We start from the raw sequence: 19,684 nt of genomic DNA, 5'->3' as shown, positions 1-19,684 counted from the left end.
TTCTGCTCCTCCACATTTAATCCTTTTCCTTGCTTGCATTTCACCCTGTGTTTTTGTATCTCAAACTCATTCCCTTATCAGCTTTCTTTCCCTTCCCCTCCCTCTCTGTGCAGATTCTCTTAATGAATATTCTGTCCGCCATTTGTCCCGTTCTTTCTCGTGTCTTGCTGTTTGTTGTCTGTCACCTGTCACAGCTGTTGTACTTTCCATTTTTGGTGGTGGGCTGTCACTAGCCTGAGCCTAAAGATAGAACCATGTGTGAGGCCTGCACCCTGATTCATTCTCTCAGCTCAACGTGCTCTTGCTGTCTCTTTGTGGCCAGACATTTTATTCAAACAGGTAACCTTAACCCAATAATCTCTCTTTCATAGCTTCATTTATTATAATGCTGTGGTGTCTGCTTGTAGCTGTAGAGCGGCCTCTCTCCCAATTGTAACCAGTTTGTCTTTACTTTTGGCTGCTGTGTGCCAGTGTTACATGGATTAGTAATCCCACATCTGTTATCTTTCTTGTTTTTACACACATTTTAGCCTGGTATAACTTTCCCAGCTCTCTGATCTACACAGTGCTTTTATTGTTTAGTGAATTTTTTTCCAGTTTGCCTTTATCTTTCTTAACAGTATATCTGCCCCCCCAGCTGACTATAAATAGCAGGTCTCATGAGTTGTCAGGATCTTGGTTTGAAAACCAACCAGGGACCCAAGGAGATGGCCTTGCTGTGCTATAATAAAGGATGCGGACAAAGATTCGACCCCACAGAAAACAATGCAGGTGAGAGATTGCAAGTTTAAGCTACGTTGTGCTTATGAAAGTTTCCACTGAGGTTGCCACAGGATTGAGCTGAAGCAAAGGGAAGTGTTTATAATAAAATGTATTTATATAGTGCCAGATATTTCCAAATCTGCAGGGATTTCTAGAGATTATACTTTATTTGCATCAGTCCCTGCCCCAGCAGAGCTTACAGTTTATGGTTGCTATTAAATGTACACACAGTAGGGTCAATTGTATCAGGAGCCAGTAAACCTGCTAATTATCCTCCGAGTACCCAGAGGAAATCCATACAGGAGGAGACTGTATAAACTCTTTGCAGAAACTGCTGTGGCTGGAATCAAACCTGGGATTTCTCAACACAATGTGCACTTACAGTTAGAGTGTCTATATATATATATATATATATATATATATATATATATATATATATATATATATATATATACTGTATATATATATATATATATATATATATATATATACTGTATATATATATAAAATCACCACACTGAACTAATCTGCTCTTTTATTATTGCATTTTTCTAATTACCAACCATTGGTAGCAAGAAGAGGACACAGGCATGTGAGCACTGAGGATGCTGGGTGATGGAATACAAAAACACATTTTTATAAATAGTGTGACCAAAGTTCATACATTCTGAATTTTTCAAGGAGATGCTTGATTTGAAAACATATTCATTTGTCATAGAACGAAATACACATTTTCACACATAAACCCCATTGCCTTCCTTAAATATTGGTGGTGGAGTAAGCTGTAAGAACCACAAACTTTAAGTGAAGTCTCACTGCTGAGGGAGCAGCTTTATATAAGTACACATCATGAGCTTTTCCCTGCACTGGGCTTCTTTCCACTTTACATAATTACTTACATTTGGGGGGGGGGGTTGAGTGGTGAAAATTAACTTTACTGACTGATACCTGTACACCCGATTACATAACAGACGGTTCCAGAACTTACTGTTATGAGATCCAAATATAACACCCTGTTACCAACCCAGAAATTTCTAAGGTCGCACTGACATCAAACACACATGACCTGCACACACCACTGAACTGAACAAACAAGTACAAATTATGGAGCTGCAAGCAGTGAATATTACATTAAATCCAGCCAGTCCTCTATTCAGCATTCCACTTTGGGTCTTCAACTTATAGACTGCTTTACTCATAATACTTAAAAATGTAATTACCTTGTGTGGCATACTTAAAGAGACTAGGCTGCCTCACAGGCTGAAGTGATTCTGAGCACGGATCCTCCTTTTGCCAATATACCTATCATAAGGCATTGGGTATATAGCAAGCAACTCTTAATATTAAGTTGGTCGTAATTTTTTGTTTCCGCCCATATGCCAGTACTGAACAAATGCAGGCATCGGTTTAGGGAGCTAGCACACGGGCAAATTCAGGGAGATTTAGTCGCCTGCTATAATGAGAAAACGCCAGAGCCAATGCACTCGCGGCGAATCGGTTTCCGAAGTCACCCGAAGTTTTCCCTATTAATAACATTAGCATCAACTATCATTTTTACCTGCCAGGCTGATAAAATACCGGCCAGGTGGCAAGCCTAAGCTAGTGGCTATCGGCATTTGCCCGAACCCAAAGATTGCCAGTCCGAGCCTATATATATATATATATATCTAGAAACAAATGCTCTGTAAGGCTACAGATGTATTAGAATTGTTACTTGGTATTATTCATCTGTCTATTTAGGCCCTCTCCTATTACTATTTGAGTCTCTTATTCAAATCAATGAATGTTTGCTAGGGTAGTTTGGACCCTAGCAACCATATTGCTAAAATAGAAAACTGGAGAGCTGCTGAATAAAAAGCTAAATAAAAAAAAAAAAACCAGTGAAAAATGAAAGCCAATTGCAGAATTTCTCAGAATATACCTCTCTACATCAGTGATCCCCAACCAATAGCTTGTGAGCAACATGTTGCTCTCCAAGCTCTTGGATGTTTCTCCCAGTGGCCTCAAAGCAGGTGCTTGTTTTTGAATTCCAGGCTTGGAGGAACATTTTGGTTGTATAAAACCAGGTGCACTGCCCAACAGAGTCTCAATGTAGGTTGACAATCCACATAGGGAGAACCACATGGCCAATCACAGCACATATTTGGCACCCCAAGAACATTTTTCATGCTTGTGTTGCTCCTCAACTCCTTTTAATTCTGAATATTGCTCAAGGGTTCAAAAGGTTGGGGATCCCTGCTCTACATCATACTAAAAGTTAACTCAAGGGGAACAACCCCTTTAACAGATATATGAAAATAATTTAGATATAAAGGTGAAATTTACCTTTTAATTGCATTTTTAGAATAATTTAAATAATATTATTTCAAGACTATTCACCAGTGGACTATTTTTGTAGATTGTGACAGATATAGGTTTCTGTGCTGCAGCTCTCAAGTGTTTAATTGAAATTCACTTTTTAGGCTGCTTCTTATCTAGTGCTCGTTCAGTGGTGCGGATAAGAGACTAACAATAGAAAACGAGTACTAGTAGGGCAATGGCATGTTTCGTGGAAACTTTGGTCTGCTTCAGATAGTAGCTGCACCCCGTGTATGTTTCCCTCCCCACTGGCAATCTGCATTTTAGCTGGGAGGAAGCGAACAGGGGAGAACAGCCGGGCTACTTTATTAATTACCATTTCTTTTTTTTTTCTTAGATTCATGTCTTTTTCACCCTGGTTACCCCATATTTCATGATGCTTTGAAGGTAAGTATATAATTTTCCTATTATCCTATTTTTCTTTGCATCTGTTTATTTCTTCTGCCTTAAAGGGGGCCCATCACCCAAAAATAATATTCAAAATTTTATCACATTAGTCTTGCAAAACGAACCTTAATTACACTATATAAATTATTTGAATCATGTTTCCTTCAGTCTGGGAATTTATAATTATAGCAAACAGGCCATTTTGTGGACACTGTTATTAAGCCAAGCCTTACATCATCTCAGAATCTTGTTTGTGCACCAGGGGACAGGGACACCAATGTCTATCCCCCATGCACTGGCTACACAATTGAATGGTTAAGAGAGCTGGGGGAAAGTGGGGAGAGCAGTGACATCTAGGAAGTGCTGAATGGAAAGTGAAACTAATTGTCTGCCCTGCCTCTATGCCTAAGGCATAGACGAGGGGCAGACAATATTTGATTGACATCTGAGATTTTTAAATGATCTTACAACAGCTATGCATGCTTTAATAAAAATATAAATTTGATTTCATGTTTAATTTGAAAAGGACTTTTATTATAAAGCTTTTTGTGTCTGGGTGTCAGGTCCACTTTAATATATTAATTTTCTCTCTTGCCCTAAGGGCTGGTCATGCTGTAAGAAACGCACCACAGACTTCTCAGAATTTCTCGCTATTCCGGTAAGATTTTTACAGTTCTGCTGTTTGCAAAGTAACTGGAAGCATTCAAAGCTAATTACTTTTATACAGTTTAGAGATTATAATATATATATTAATAGCCATTATGTAAGCTTGAGACTTGGGAGCATGCTGCTCTCCAAAATGACATTAGCTACCATATATATGATTGTAAGCTCTTCTGTGGACTTTCTCTTATTGGTAGCCTACACAAAAAAACTTTCACCCTGTTTTCAATTTGATATATTGATTGTATTTATTAGTTAGGGTCCTACTGGCCCCTCTACACACCTGAGGTTTCCGGCAATTTCAGAGCATGATTCCCATTGTGTCTCTGACACTAATATGTCTCTAGAGCTGTAGCTGGAGAGGACAGGGGACTCCTAGAAATGCTATGGAGGATATACATATATCAGGGCTTGCATATGTTGGTGAGATGCTGGGAGCTTCAGTTTAGCAAAAGCTAGAGGTCCTCAGACAACCCTGAAGTATAGGTATAGGATCTCTTATCCAGAAACCTGTAAATAACAGGAAGTCCTTCTCACATAGAGTCAGTTTTAATCAAATAATTTCACATTTTTAAAAATGATTTCCCTTTTCTCTGTAATACTTGTACTAGATCCCAACCAAGCTGTGTAATCCATAATGGTGGCAGACAATACTATTGGGTTTATGTTATGTTTACATTTTTTTAAGGAATGGTGACCCAAATCACAGAAAGACCCCTTATCTGGAAAATCCCAGGTCTCAAGCATTTCGGATAATAGACCCAATACATGTACTAAAAATATTGTTACATAGTATAACACATTCTTGGTTAGGGACGCACCAAACCATTTTTTTAACTTAGCCAAAAACTGCAAAACATTAGCCAGACTCTTATTTGTGTATGCAAATAGATAATAATCAAACTGCATCATCTGTCTTTAGATGTTTGTAACCTTTAATTTATTAGGGCATGAAAGTCATGAGTAATTAAGGATCTGAATTCAGCTTGACTGAATACTAAAACTTCTTTCAAATCCCAATCATGCAAAATAAAAATGCTTAGCCAGACCCTAAATTAAATCCTGAATTCTGTGAATTATCTGTATTCAAGCAACCTCTCTAATGCAGCAATCGCCTTCTCTGCACATTGCATTCTTCTGTTTCCTCCCTTAGGGATGCACTAAAGGAACACACAGCAACGAGAAACCCTCAGAACCGATGAAGCCTGAAATCTGTGGAAATAAGGGTGTATCAGGTTGTTCAAATCACACAACAGATATAATCGTACAAGGTCCCAAATCTGCAGAAAAGATGCTAAAGGAGAGGCCCAGGTATTGTGATCACAAGAATAATGCCACATTCTATATTCAATCTTTATATCAGGTATGCTGTACAAACATATATTATGAAGTTCATCTCCTGGTCTTGTACAAGCATACATTATGGTGGTGCCCCTGCAGGAAGTAGGATTGTGCCAATAGCTGGCATTTAGAATGCAGTTATCTTGAATCTGATTTCGCCAGGCAAAATATATTCTCACTCTGGCATAATAATAGTGCCCCTGTATTGCTTATTTGCCAATGAAACTCCATCCCTCAAGCCATGTGTCTGCTAACATCAGAAGATCTAGATGGGAATTCAACCAAAATGTAATTTAGGTTGAAAAAAGACATGTGCAATGAGTTAAACCTTTCAGTCTAAATGAAACCTAAAGCCTCTTAATTGGTCTCATAGTGGGGATAAAAATAGCATAGTGGGGATAAAGATGCCTCCACGATGGCAATATGACCAGTCCATGGATCAGCTTTGTACTAAGGGCTTACTTCTGTAACCCTGTATTTTTTCACTTGCTAAAAAGACATCCAACCCCTTCTTGAAGTTATCTAATGTATCTGTCAGTACAACTGATTCAGGGAGGGAAATCCACCTCTTACTGTAACAAACCATCTTGGAATCTTATGAACCTCCTTTCTTCTAATCAGAGTGGGTGCCCTTGTGTCTGCTGGAAGGATCTACTGGTGAATGAATAAAGCATCAGACAGTTTGGTCTGTTTATATATTTATACATAGTTACAGGGCTGGATTTACATAGTGGGCACCCCTAGGCCCACTGCTGTTCATCGCCCGCGTCCCCTTCCCTTTATTCGTGCAAATTTTCATCATCTGGACTGGAGCAATGGTGATTGGTGCACGGGAGATTTAAAAAATTATTGTATCTCCAGCGCATCCCCAGTGTGTTTGAACCAATGTGAGCGTGGTTGGGCAGCATGCCGCCCCCCTAAAATCCTGCCGCCCTAGGCCCGGGCCTAGGTGGCCTTTCCACAAATCCGGGCCTGCATAGTTATCATATCCCCCCTTAAGCACATCTTCTCTGGCATAAACAACCCCACCTTGACCAGTCCTTCTTCATAACTGAGCTTTTCCAGTGTAAGAATGTTCCTTTTCTCCCATAACTCTATACTCCTGTCCTTCTTCTTCAAGGATTTGCCTAACATAGTCCCATTTAGGGTATAATTGGCTTGCACATAATTTTACATACCAGCGGATCTTGCATTTATGAACACTGAATCTCATCTGCCACTTTGCCACCAAGATTGCCAGTTTGATCCTGGTGCAAAGATACCACATCTTGGAGTTTGGTGCCATCTGCAAACACTGATACATTACTTACAATACCCTCCCTAAGTCATTAATGAACAAGTTAAATATAAGTGAACCCAATACAGAGCCCTGAGTGACCCCACTAAGAACCCCACTCTGAATAGAGAATGTACCATTAACAACCATCCTCTGTAACCAACCCAATTGCCAGTTTCCTATCCATGTGCAAACTTCAATACCAACACCAACAGAACTTAGTTTAGAAAGCAGTCCATGAGGCACTATGTCAAAAGGGTTGGTAGAATCCAAATAGATCACATCTGCAGTTCAGTTCCTACTTGTATTTAACTATTTATTTTTTAAAATAAGACATATGGTTGGAATAATGCTGATTATTACTAATGCCAATCTCCAGAACATAATCTGCCCTTTACTTAGTATTTAATACAAAATGCTTTTTTTACTCAGTGCTCAAGAACAAATGCAACCGCTTGTTCTCAAAGTGTCCCAGTCACTTGAGAAGGAGCTGGAAAAACTGAGAATTAAACCACAAGAGGAAGAAGTGAAGAAAGGTGAGTGTGCCACACTTCTTTATGGGAGGATGGGACATTGAAGACAGATTTTTATATTGCTTTCCCTTTTGCAGTTGAAACTGACCTTGTGGGTGTCGGAACATCATGTAAACATGCAGGCTGCAAAGAGGTGAGATCACAGTAATTAACCCTTAAATAGACTGCTGTGTAGATGGCTGGAGACTGGCTCCATATTCTAAGGTTTTTTTTCTGTTCCCACAGGTTTATCAAGGGCCAGAAAGTGATGCAGGAACTTGTATACATCACCCTGGGGTGCCAGTTTTCCATGAAGGGTAATTCACTTTATTACTCCTACCCGGATATTGTTTTCAGCTGCCCTCTTATTATAACCTCAAAAGACCCTGGGAGTTATCAGAAATGGTTCCGACATATTGCCTGAATTTTTCACTGCAGCGCTCAATACAGTTTCTGTCTTTTAACATCATACAGTATAAAAAAATTCTGTCCAACTGGAGATGTGTTGCCAAGATGGAGCTTTTGACAATATTTTAATAGTCTCTAGCCTGCCCAACTGCTGCATTTTGACTCCCATCTGTTGTATGTAGAAATTGAAACAATTCTTATCTCGTACCCTTCCCTTATATCATTGTATAGGATGAAGTTCTGGTCTTGTTGCAACATCAAAACCAGTGACTTCAATGAATTCCTGGATCAGCGAGGATGCGCCTCAGGGAAACACCTTTGGATAAAGAATACAGGCAGACAGGTGAATAGGCAGGGGGTTGAACGGTTTATTGGGAAAAGGGATAAAAAAAAAGAGAATCATAATCAAAGGGCATAAATTGATGAAACAGAAAAACTGCAGTACATAAGGGCCAAAACACAACCCTGGATTAAAGGGGTTGTTCACCTTCCAACATTTTTTTTCAGTTCAGTTGGTTTCAGACAGTTCACCAGAAATTAAGACTTTTTCCAATTACTTTCTATTTTCTATTTGTGACCGTTTTTCTAATATTGAAGTGTAACGTCTAATTGTTCGCCTTCTAAAGCAGCTCTGGGAGGGGGGGTCGACGACCCTGTAAACTTTTCTGAATTTATACATTAGTTGATACATTTCTTATCTTTGTCCCTGCTGAGCAGAATCCCTGAATTTCATTAAAGGCAGCTGTTAGAATTGATACAATAGTTGCTAATACTCCAGAGATGCTGCTGAGAAATGTATCAACTAAATGTTGCAAAATTGTAACAGTTCAGAATCTGCACCTGAATTACTGAGCTGCCAGACTGAAATGCCAGAGACAGGAACAGTAAACTTCGAAAAAAGTTTTTATTTCCGGAGAACAATATGATATATTTGGATAGATAGGGTGGAAATTTTGAGTTATAGGGAGAAAGGTTGTCTATGTTTCAACCTGCAGCTAAAGGGAAAAACAATCTGACTTTGTATTGCTGCATTGATTAGCTTACCTTATCTGTCATTCATCCTTTTTTTTATGTCATACACTCCTCCAGGCAGTCTCGTGTCGCTATGACTGGCACCAGACCAGCAACATAGTTACCATTACCGTTTATGCGAAGACAGCGATTCCTGAGCTCAGCCAGGTTCTAGCCAATCGGACAGGGGTAAGTGATCAAGGACAAGTTTTATATAAATCAAGCAAATGTGTGTCCCACAGTGGTGGGGAATGTATAGTCTGGAAGGTATTACTATATACTTGAGTTGTGATATGGCATGAGTCGGTGACAAGTTTGTGAGCCAATGAGATATAGACTATGTTGGCAAAGGTATGCGCTTTTGCAAAGGGAAAAAGGTGCTCCAGAATAAAAGTATAAATCTATTGGTGAATAGCTCATGTGGTCCGGGTGCACCAGCCCCAGACCCTCATCCACAGGGAGCGGAAAACCGAATTGTGTAGCAGAAAAAGAAGGGCTATCCTGAGGAATCCACAGGGCCAAAAATCAGTTAAAAAAATTATTTTTTTTGGTCAGAGTTAAAAATGTACATACATCTCATAGGGCCCTACACGTTTCGTACCTCTCGGGTACGTAGTCATGGGCTCATGACTACATACCCTAGAGGTATGAGATGTATGTATGTATGAATCCCTGTGGAATCCCTGTGGATTCCTCCTTTTTGTGCTACACAAAGGTATGCACTGTCCATTCTTGCATGTCAAAGCAGTGTATATGTTACAGAGATCTTTCTTACAGAGATGTTGTTCTGTAACTCCAGTGCTTTTGGAGGCTGAAGCAATGTAAGGGACTTAAGAGTTAAAAAAAAAAAAAAAAACTTGGATATCCCTGGATATCTGCATATGGAACATGGTGGATATAAAATGCAAGGTGGAAAAAAAGACCTTGATTCTTAAAGTATTAAGTGGGTTTTCAACATAGAAAGACCACCGCAATTCTACGTTTTGTGGACATAATTAACATTTATCATGGAATGCCAGGAACCTTACAAAGAATGTAAAGACAGGTTAGTTACCTTCATAATGCCCCATATAAGACATCCCTGCCCATTTCTTTGTATGCGATGTCTCAGGCAGAGAAATAGCACCAATCTGACACACATTGCTCTAGAGAAGGCACAACAGGAGACCGTTCATATGTTAACAAGCTGTTTTCATGTTTCTTTTTACAGCTGGACATTCAGATTTCCTTTCAGGGGCAAAGCGAGTTTAGGAAACAAGTGGAGTTGTGGGGGGTAAGTGCGGCTTTTGCCTCAGGGTTCACCTGTGTGTGACTATTTTGTACTCTCAGCCATGGCCATGGTCTTTATTAACACTTCTTCCCACATTACTCCTTAGGTTATTGACGTGGGCGCAAGTATTGTCAATTTGTTACCCACAAAGGTGGAGATTACACTGAAGAAAGCTGATCCGGTGACCTGGGGGCGACTGGAGCTTTCTCTCCATTCCCAGCAGATTACAGCTGAAGAAGAGCCACAAAAAAACCCAGAGAAGCCACCAGAACCAGAGTTCTCTGATGAAGACGATGATCTGAGCTGGTCTGAGGATGAGGAGCCCACAGACTAATTAGGAGTTGGTCATAAAATGTTACATTGCACCGTTCTAACCGATTCCACTTCTTTTTACCAACTTTATACCATTTAGTTTTTCCCATATTTTTGGAATGGTCCCTGTTTCTGATTTTCTTTTTTGGCTGTACAATGTTTTCCAGTAAGTTAAAATACAGGCTATTCCCAGTAGAAATGATAGCGTAACCCCTGTTTACTGTATGGATATTTAATAATTGGATTACCCCTATACAGCCCCCATCCCTTCACCCTTGAATGCTTTGTAAGCAACAGTCTATTCTGCAGGGGATTATTTTTGCACTGGTAATTATGTACTGTACAAGAACCAAACATGGAGTAGTTTGAGTTTCCCTGTTTAGCTTGAGAAATAACAAAAACCATAGATTAAAACAAAAGACAAAATGTAAGTTTAGTACAAGCCCTAGTCATTGTACTCATGTTAAACAAGGGGGTCTATTGCTTTTTTAACTATTTTATTCACAGTTGTTTTGATCAATTCAGAGAGGCCTGCAGCTGTTCTGCTATTTTCGCTGTAGTCCACCAGATGGCACTGTATGTACAAATACATGGTTTATACTTAAAGAGATACGGACACCAGAAATTTAACCTTTTTTGCATGCTACTTATAATTTTGCAATAAAGTATTGGCCTTATGCTTTTCCATTACCTGTCTGACTCCTGTGTTGATCTATGAGTGGGCTGCCATATTTATGCAGCAGGAGTCCGTTCGCATTAGAAACTTTAACTGACAGGCTGAGATGGGACAGTCAGGTTGACAAAACTGTCAGGTTTAGGAACTTTAACTAACTAAGTCTAAAAAACAGACCTCTCAGAATAAAACCATCAACATGACCTATAGGTAACTTTTAATGTACATTCATATTTTAAAAAGTAGTTTTTTAGTGTCAGTATCACTTTAATATTAAGGTTCTGGCAACTAAAACATGGTTCAGTGAGATGCTATTCTATATCTTAAATATCCGGGCAGACTGAGACACCTATGACTCAAGGTTGATATATGTGAATGAAAGGGAAAGTGGGCAAAATAGTATAATGGGTATTTAAGCAAGTTTTTTTTTTTACAGTTTTTTTTTCATGGGTCAGCTGACATTTTGTGACTTACTGGGTAACTGGCGGATTCTGGGGACAGAAGGAAATTGCTCACACACAGGCTTTGCTCCAAATAAATTAGGCCTCAGCAGCACTTGGTTACAAATGCCAGTTTACTGCAAGGAACGATGGTAGATTTAATTTGCCCCTCCGTGTGATAGTGACCCTTTCATTGGTAGCATTATCATAGTGGACGCACAAGGTCATGTGTGTGCCCAGGTGCCTGTAGCATCAGTTTACAAGCAGCCTATCATAGCGGCCTCTGCAGCAGATCACGCGCAATTGTGATTATTACAAGTGTCACAGCAGACAACAAATCAAGTGGCACTATACTTACTGTCACCTTCTTCCTGAGGATCTTTATTTGCATGCACCATCTGTTTCTTTTCCTATTTAGTCACATTCCCTCTCCCCTTTCACACCACCACCTCATTTTCCCTATGCAGATCATCTTAGGCTGAGATTTCCTGTTCTTTTTTCTTTTCTTAATAAATATTTACATATTATTTTGTGAAACTGCATACTGTTTTAGTTTGCACAGTGACTGTGTTCACACAATAAACTCCCTCTGGCCCAAGGGGAAAGGAAACCGGAAAACATTGATTATTACATTATTGAGCCTTTCCGTCCCCTGGTACTGCACCAAGAACTGGGGGGGGGGAGTGGGCCCAGAAATATTTTTGCACAGAGTTAATGGAGTTCGAGGAACTAACTCTGTATGTTAAAAAAAAAAAAAAGAAGAAAAAATGAAAGGACCAGATGCTTCAGGCCTATAGTACTGAATGCTGTTTGCGTCGATTTTTTTTTTTGGTTGTGTTTCCTCAAACTGCCAGTAATGTGGCAGATAACTATCAATTACAGTTCATTACTATTGTTCTTTATGTATAACTGCATGGCCCGAGACCTCTTGGCAAAAGAATAAAATAATATTCAGGTTCCCTCGGTCCCACAGGAACGTGTTTTCCATCCCCTCCTGCAGCCTGTTCTCTTTGCTGTTCATTACCAGGCCACCCCGTGGTTATGGGGTCTACTTACCTCTTCGTTTCACCGCTACAGAAAATAAACCTTGATATTTGTATATTTTGGAGGGAAGCACAAGGAGAACACACACCCAGATATAATCCTGGCTGGAATTGAACCTCTGATCTCAGAGCTGCAATTCAGCATTGCTAACCACTAGGGTTGGACTGGGCCAGCGGGACACTGGGAAGAAACCCAGTTGGCCCCTGCCTACCCAGGCCTGCTCACCCAACCAGAACAGAGCACACTGTTGCTCCCGCCACCCCAATTGCAGCTGCAACAAGTAAGTAAGGTAATCGAGTGGTATGCGGAGGGGAGTGGTATTTTGCATTTGTAGGATCTAGTTTGGATCTAGTGAATTGGATGGGGAGCCCCAATGTAGGCATTGGACACCCAGTCTGACACTGCTAACCATTGTACCACCATTTTGTCCTGTTCATTAAAATTTGGTGTATGACACAGCTGTCCCTCCAAATGCCCCAAATATTTTATCTGTTTTGCTCTACAGCAAATGTTTTTGTAAAACTGCTGAAATTTTGGGCTCAACTTTTCTTCTGAAATCTCCATTGGGCCTCGGAATAAAAATCCATGTTGTGCCACAAATTAGTGTTTATATTGTTGTGCAAACCTCCCAACTGTCCCGATTTTAACAGCTCAGCCCTCAGTCCTGGGTTTCTTAGTGAAATCTCCCAACTTTCTCCTTGATCTCCTGCACTGAAGCCAGAAAAATATACGTTTCTGAAACTTAATTAAAATAAAAGGCTTTTTGGCAGAGAGTCCAGAACACTCAGCAACTGTACTTAGATACTCTTTTAACAATTTAAGATAAGCAAAGGTACAATTTTAACTATTGAAGATAAGCAGGTCTCTTGGGAGAACTGAGACTAGCAGCATAAAGGGCAATTCACTTTCATTAACAACTGTTATAACACATAAAACATTGCTCTAAGACTCCCAGAAATGTGTTCAAACTTCCAAAACCAAATTTTGTAAAATGGACAATGTCATAAAATGGGCATGGCCAAAACATGTTGCCAAATCGGCATAAGTTTTTGTCCCTCTTTTTGTTTTTCAAATGTTGGGAGGTAGGCAATTAAGTAGAGACAACTTTCTTAGAAACTTCCCTCCCCCCAGAGAATGCCAAATGGACACATCCTAGCCCCCCTGGCATTCACAGTACACATGACAGCCCCTCGGGGCATACTGTACACTCACTCAAATGTGTTAATGCTCTATGTAAAGAATTACTTTTCCTCACTTCTCTGCAGAATTCCACCGTATTCCAAGCTGAGTACACAGACAGACACACACCCCCAGGCTTATAGAGCGTATATTCCAGCGAGCACAGAGACTATTGACTGGTACATTGCTGAGAAAGTCACATTATGGGGTCTCCCCAGAGGGAAATATTATGTAAGGTGCTGGTAGTGGGTGACCTTGGGGTTGGAAAGACGTCAATCATCCAGCGTTATGTCCACAACGTTTTCTCTCAGTGCTACAGAGCTACCATTGGCGTGGACTTTGCCCTCAAGATTGTAAACTGGGACTTGGACACTGTGGTTAGACTGCAACTCTGGGACATTGCAGGTGAGAGGACAGACTTTGTGTTGCATGCATTCTACCCTTGTGACATACATCATGCTGATTAAAGGGGAACTTGAGATACATTGCAAGGTGTATGGAATGAAACTTGTTCATCATTGGTTTTTTTTGCTATATTTTAAATGAAAGTCATTCACCTTCATTTTGTAACCTCGATTCATTTCTTTAATCTTTTTTACATAGCCAGTTAGCAAATGGTTTTTACAAATCTAAAATTCCACAAGGGTAGAACACATTGTAAATATTTATGAATAAGGCGTTTTATCACATAGGAGAGATGGTTGTATCATATGAGTTGTGCTATTATGTTGATGCTTTGTGAGACTCCTGTGAATGTACATGGGACCTGTTATTCAGAATGCTTGGGACCTGGGGTTTTCTGGATAACATTTCTTCCTGTAATTTGGATTTTCATTCCTTAAATCTGCTAGAAAATCATGTAAATAAACCCAATAGGCTGGTTTTGCTTGCAGTAAGGGTGACTTTTATCTTAGTTTGGATCAAGTACAATGTACTGTTTTATTATTACAGAGATAAAGGAAATTATATTTTTTAATGTTATTATTTAAATAAAATGGAGTCTATGAGAGATGGGCTTTCCATAATTCAGAGCCTTCTGGATAACTGGTTTCCTAATAACGGATCTCATATCTGTATATTTATTTGTGGATTTTAGCTGATATAGGAAAAGGCCCTTGATTATGAGGGCAAATTAGTTATTATTTTATGTTGAAATCTAGTGTACTACATGCACTTTATTCATTGATTCTGTAAGGGGGTTGTTTCACCTTCTCCTTGCAGCTGCTGCTGAACCTCAACTTCTAGTATGCCCTGATATTTTGGGAACCAATCACAATAGGTTTTTATTACAAGCAAGGTCTGTTTACAGACATTCTTCATACAGGAGGGTGGAGTATATACTGCGACTGCTGGTTTGCCCTAGAAAGGGGGTCCCCAACCTGTTTTACCCTTAAGTCACATTCAGATGAAAAAAGAGACATGGAGCAACGCAAGTATGACAAATGTACCTTGGTGGCACAAAATGTGATTGGCTATTTGCTAGCCCCTATGTGGACTGGCATCCTACAGTGGGCTCTATGCAGTACATCTTTTCTTTAGCAAACTTGTCTCCAAACCAGGAATTCAAAAGTGTGCATCTTCTTTTTTCTAGGGATGCACCTAATCCAGAATTTGGTTAGGGATTCGGCCAGGATTCGACCTTTTTTAGCAAGATTCAGCCGAAATTAGGGGTGGGGAGGGAAATCGCATCACTTTATGTCACAAAACAAGGAAGTAAAAAATGTTTCCCCTTCCCACCCCTAATTTGCATATGCAAATTAGGATTCAGTTCGGTATTCGGCCGAATGTTTCATGAAGGATTCGGGGGTTCGGCCGAATACAAAATAGTGAATTCGGTGCATCCCTACTCATTTCAAAAGAGCAAAATGACATTTTTATATTGAATTTTGAAATCTGACATGGGGCTAGACATATTGACAGTTTACCAGTTGCTCTGAGTCATGTGACTTGTGCTCTGATAAACTTCAGTCACTCTTTACTGCTGTACTGCAAGTTGGAGTGATGTCAACCTCCTCCCTTCCCCCCCCCCAGCAGACAACAGCCCAGCAGCCCAGCAGCCCAGCAGCCCAGCAGCCCAGCAGCCCAGCAGCCCAGGAGCAGAACAATGGGAAGGTAACCAGATAACAGCTGGTAGATCTAAAAACAGCACTCAGTAGTAAAAATCCATGTCCCATTGTGACCCCCCATTCAGTTACACTGAGTAGGAGAAATAGCCTGCCAGAAAGCAATTCCATCCTAAAGTGCTGGCTCAGTCTGAAAGCACATGACCAAGCAAAATGACCTGAGATTGCTGCCTAAACACCAATATTACAACAAAAAAAATACACTTGTTGGATTAGTAATGAAATTTTTTTTTTTTACAGAATTCCTTTAAAATGCAAGGTGCTCTTTCTACTGCAGTTCACTCTAATGGTCTATAGAAAGGGAACAATAAATGACTAAAATATTGGCCATGCACAGTGAGGCTTCCCAATGCCAGAAAGAAAATCCAAATTCCAGAACACGGGTAACGCGCAGAAATACAAGGATATTGCCATATCCCACAAATTCTCAGAGATGTGACTATAGAGTAAGTGGCCCCTGTGTCTGCTTGGGGGCCCATGAGTTATAAGGACCCCTGCGGAACACTGAATTATAAACAGTGTGGTTAAAAAAAAGTATTCTTCCCAAAGTTTATGAAACCCAAAAATGAGTGCCATGCTTGTCTCCTGCCACATGGAGATGAAATACAAATAGATGCATTTTTCTGACTGTCACAGAATGTCTCTGACCCAAAACACTTTTTCTTTGAGATTTACTTAGTATTTCCCTTCAGGACAGGAGAGATTTGGTCACATGACACGGCTGTATTACCGTGAGGCAGTGGGCGCCGTTGTGGTATGTGACCTAGGTCGGGTGGCCACAGTGGAGTCGGTGTCTCGTTGGAAAGAAGATCTGGATTCCAAGGTGTGCTTGCAGAATGGAAACCCTATCCCCGTCATACTGCTTGGGAACAAATGTGACCAAGTCCCCTTGGGCACATCCGTGTCAAATCTGGAGCAGCTCGGCCAAGAGTTGGGATTTAGTTACAGTCATGTGACTTCTGCCAAGGTGAGAGCAACACAGAGATATACAGCTTCACACAAATCATTTTAATTGCCCCTATGCCTATGCTCCCATGCTTGAATTGTTCTACCAAATTAGGTGTGGGTAGCATAAGATACTATTCCAACACCAACTCTGGGGGTTATTTATAAACACTGGGCAAATTTGCTCCTGGCAGTAACCCATGGCTACCAATTAGACGATTGCTTTCAGTATTCAACCTGCAACTGGCTGAAAAAAAGCTGATCACTGATTGGTTGCTATGGGTTACTGCCCAGGTGCAAATTTGCCCAGTGTTTATAAATGAGCCTCAACTTGTGTCTGTCACCTGTCCTCAGTTTGTCCCTGCCCCCCCCATCCCTACGAATTAATTCCCAAGCAACTTGTTTCCCTGTCACTCAATAGTATTTATTAAGAAATGGCATAAGGAGGATGGGGATGGAGAATGTGACAGGTCGGTACTCATCTAAGTACAACCTCAGTGACAAATTAGGTTGGTAGTAGATGGAGGGGGTTGTAGCACAGCAAAACAATCCACCTGTCCCACATTTTAATACATCTGTCTTTCCTTCTGCAGGAGAATGTGAATATTGACATGGCAATCTCTTCTTTAATAAAAGAAATTATAGCCAATGATGAAGATTCTGAGCCTACAAATGATCCCACTATTATCCAGCCATCTCTGCACCCCTCAGTGAACAAGGCCTGTTCCCAGTGTTCAAGGTTCTGACCTTGAATGTATGACTCCAGCTTTATTTAGAAATGTCTGTATTCCTGCATACAGTTTATGTTTATAGGGTTGTGGTTAGGGCTGGCAGGGGTAAAACACACTTTGGGGGGCTCCATCACATATGTTCATCTCACCCTGGTATACTGGCTCCAGTTTTATCCCTACTATACCTGCTATCCCACAGCCACAGACTGTGGGATAGCAGGTATAGTCGGGAGAGATGGTGCCTATAGTAACAGTGGAGACAATATTCTCTGGGAAGAGAATGTGGATGTGGGATAGCAGGTATAGTAGGGAGAGATGGTGCCTATAGTAGCAGTGGGATAATAGTCTCTGGGAAGGGACTGTGGCTGTGTGATAGTAGGTATAGTAGGGAGAGATGGTGCCTATAGTAACAGTGGAGACAATATTCTCTGGGAAGAGAATGTGGATGTGGGATAGCAGGTATAGTAGGGAGAGATGGTGCCTATAGTAGCAGTGGGATAATAGTCTCTGGGAAGAGACTGTGGCTGTGGGATAGCAGGTATAGTAGGGAGAGATGGTGCCTATAGTAGCAGTGGAGACAATATTCTCTGGGAAGAGAATGTGGATGTGGGATAGCAGGTATAGTAGGGAGAGATGGTGCCTATAGTAACAGTGGGGATAATAGTCTCTGGGAAAGGACTGTGGCTGTGGGATAGTAGGTATAGTGGGGAGAGATGGTGCCTATAGTAGCAGTGGGATAATAGTCTCTGGGAAGGGACTGTGGCTACATAAATAAAGTCCCTCCAAAGTCAAGGTGAATATGTGGCATATAAGTGATGATTCACACACTATGCCTAAATACTACTCTGTGGGACCCTACCAGGGACCCTACCCAATGTCAGTTGAGCCTCTTTGGACCACCCTAAATATAGCCCTTTTGTGGATCCATCTTTTGTATAGAGTGTATATATGTATATAAATGTGAGTAATTCTATTAACAGTAAAGAATAACAAATCCAGTACTTAACCAACTAAATCAATTTTTAAAAAAAGTAAATTCCAAGTCTTGAGACAATAACCATATTACATGTCTTGAGAGAGAAAGAGAAGAGAGGAGAACCAGTGAGGGCCAAGTAAGGACCTGTGACTCTCAACCACTAGGGGGACATGTTTCCCTTACCGGCTTCCCTGTTGTCCATAATCCGCAGGGGTGCAAATTTATGTCACTGAGGAGAACCATTGGCTTTTGGATGTGTATCTGTCTATATTTCTGAGATCTACATTTCTACCTTGTCCAATTTAAAGCCATAATCAAAATAAAAAGAATATGATGCCTGCATTAAAGTAATAGTTTATAATTTTGGGTATCCCGCCCTTTGACAGCATGTCCAGGTTTCTTTTATTAATTTATTAATTTCTACATACAGTTATGGGTTTAGTTCTAAACGGTTTCCCTGGTGTATCACATAGTTTCATAGTAAATTACTGTGCATGACAACAATTTGAAGCTGACCTGTGAAGCTGACAGGAGTATGTGAAGTCAGCAGGTCTGTGTGATGAAATTTAGCACAAGAAATACAAGGCAAGCAAAGTCTGGCTGTTTGTGAGTGGGAGGGTGGAACTTAGAGCCCGCTAAATGTTGCCTGACCTGGCCACACTCTAAACACCCTGCTGGCTGTCAAATGTTGTCCAAGGATGCTGGAAGTTCTACAGTAGTTCAGCATTATGCAGAGGGGTGCAGGGTCTCCTTTCCAGGTAAGCAAGTAATCAAGGAACGGAGATAAAGAAAATAGTATCTCAGAGCAATGGTCTTGGAGTTCTTTAATTAGAAAGGCAACTATCAGATCCAGTTCTGGACTGGGATTCAAGTAGGCCCAGGGCACACAAGTACACAGAGGTCCAAACAGACCCATAATAGTGACTGTCTCTGTTATCTCTTCTGAGAGAATCTTTAGGTTTTGTTCCCATTCCATTGACAAACATACAAATGAAATATAAGACAAACTGGTACCATGGAAAAAATTGTAGGTGGCAGAGCAGTGCCCATATTATTATAACAAGGGATGCACCGAATCCAGAATTCAGTTTGGGATTTGGCCTTTTTCAGAAGGATTCATCTGAATCCAAGTTCCTGGCCGAACTAAATCTGAATACAAAAAAAAATCACATGGCTTTTCATCTTAAACAGACAAGGAATTCGCATTTTATTTAGCCACGCACTGCACGTGGGTTCTCTTGCACCCTTGTGTCCCTAATTTACATTTGCAAAT

At 40.5% G+C, this 19,684-nt stretch overlaps 2 protein-coding genes across 4 annotated transcripts; both read left to right on the top strand.

Annotated features, from left to right (window-relative positions):
• Positions 1-7: 7 nt before the first annotated feature.
• itgb1bp2.L (integrin subunit beta 1 binding protein 2 L homeolog) lies at positions 8-10,990 on the top strand. Of its 3 annotated transcripts, none has more exons than XM_018228469.2 (12): positions 8-339; positions 638-771; positions 3,458-3,507; positions 4,109-4,165; positions 5,324-5,481; positions 7,220-7,323; positions 7,398-7,453; positions 7,546-7,616; positions 7,939-8,050; positions 8,797-8,907; positions 9,929-9,991; positions 10,095-10,990. In XM_018228469.2, exons 2-12 carry the CDS (start codon positions 660-662, stop codon positions 10,320-10,322), a joined length of 1,122 nt encoding a protein of 373 aa, XP_018083958.1. In that variant the 5' UTR covers positions 8-339; positions 638-659; the 3' UTR covers positions 10,323-10,990.
• Positions 10,991-13,825: 2,835 nt separating this feature from the next.
• Positions 13,826-18,433, top strand: XB5873314.L (provisional ortholog of RAB32, member RAS oncogene family L homeolog). The gene is given in 3 exon segments (NM_001097911.1): positions 13,826-14,041; positions 16,452-16,726; positions 17,298-18,433. Coding segments are annotated over 3 exon segments (630 nt in total). The 5' UTR covers positions 13,826-13,839; the 3' UTR covers positions 17,451-18,433.
• Positions 18,434-19,684: the final 1,251 nt, after the last annotated feature.

Source organism: Xenopus laevis, chromosome 8L (genome assembly GCF_017654675.1).
Source record: "Xenopus laevis strain J_2021 chromosome 8L, Xenopus_laevis_v10.1, whole genome shotgun sequence".
Classification (NCBI taxonomy): domain Eukaryota; kingdom Metazoa; phylum Chordata; class Amphibia; order Anura; family Pipidae; genus Xenopus; species Xenopus laevis.
Note: the sequence above shows the minus strand (reverse complement) of the source record. Positions and strands in the feature narration are given on the sequence as shown.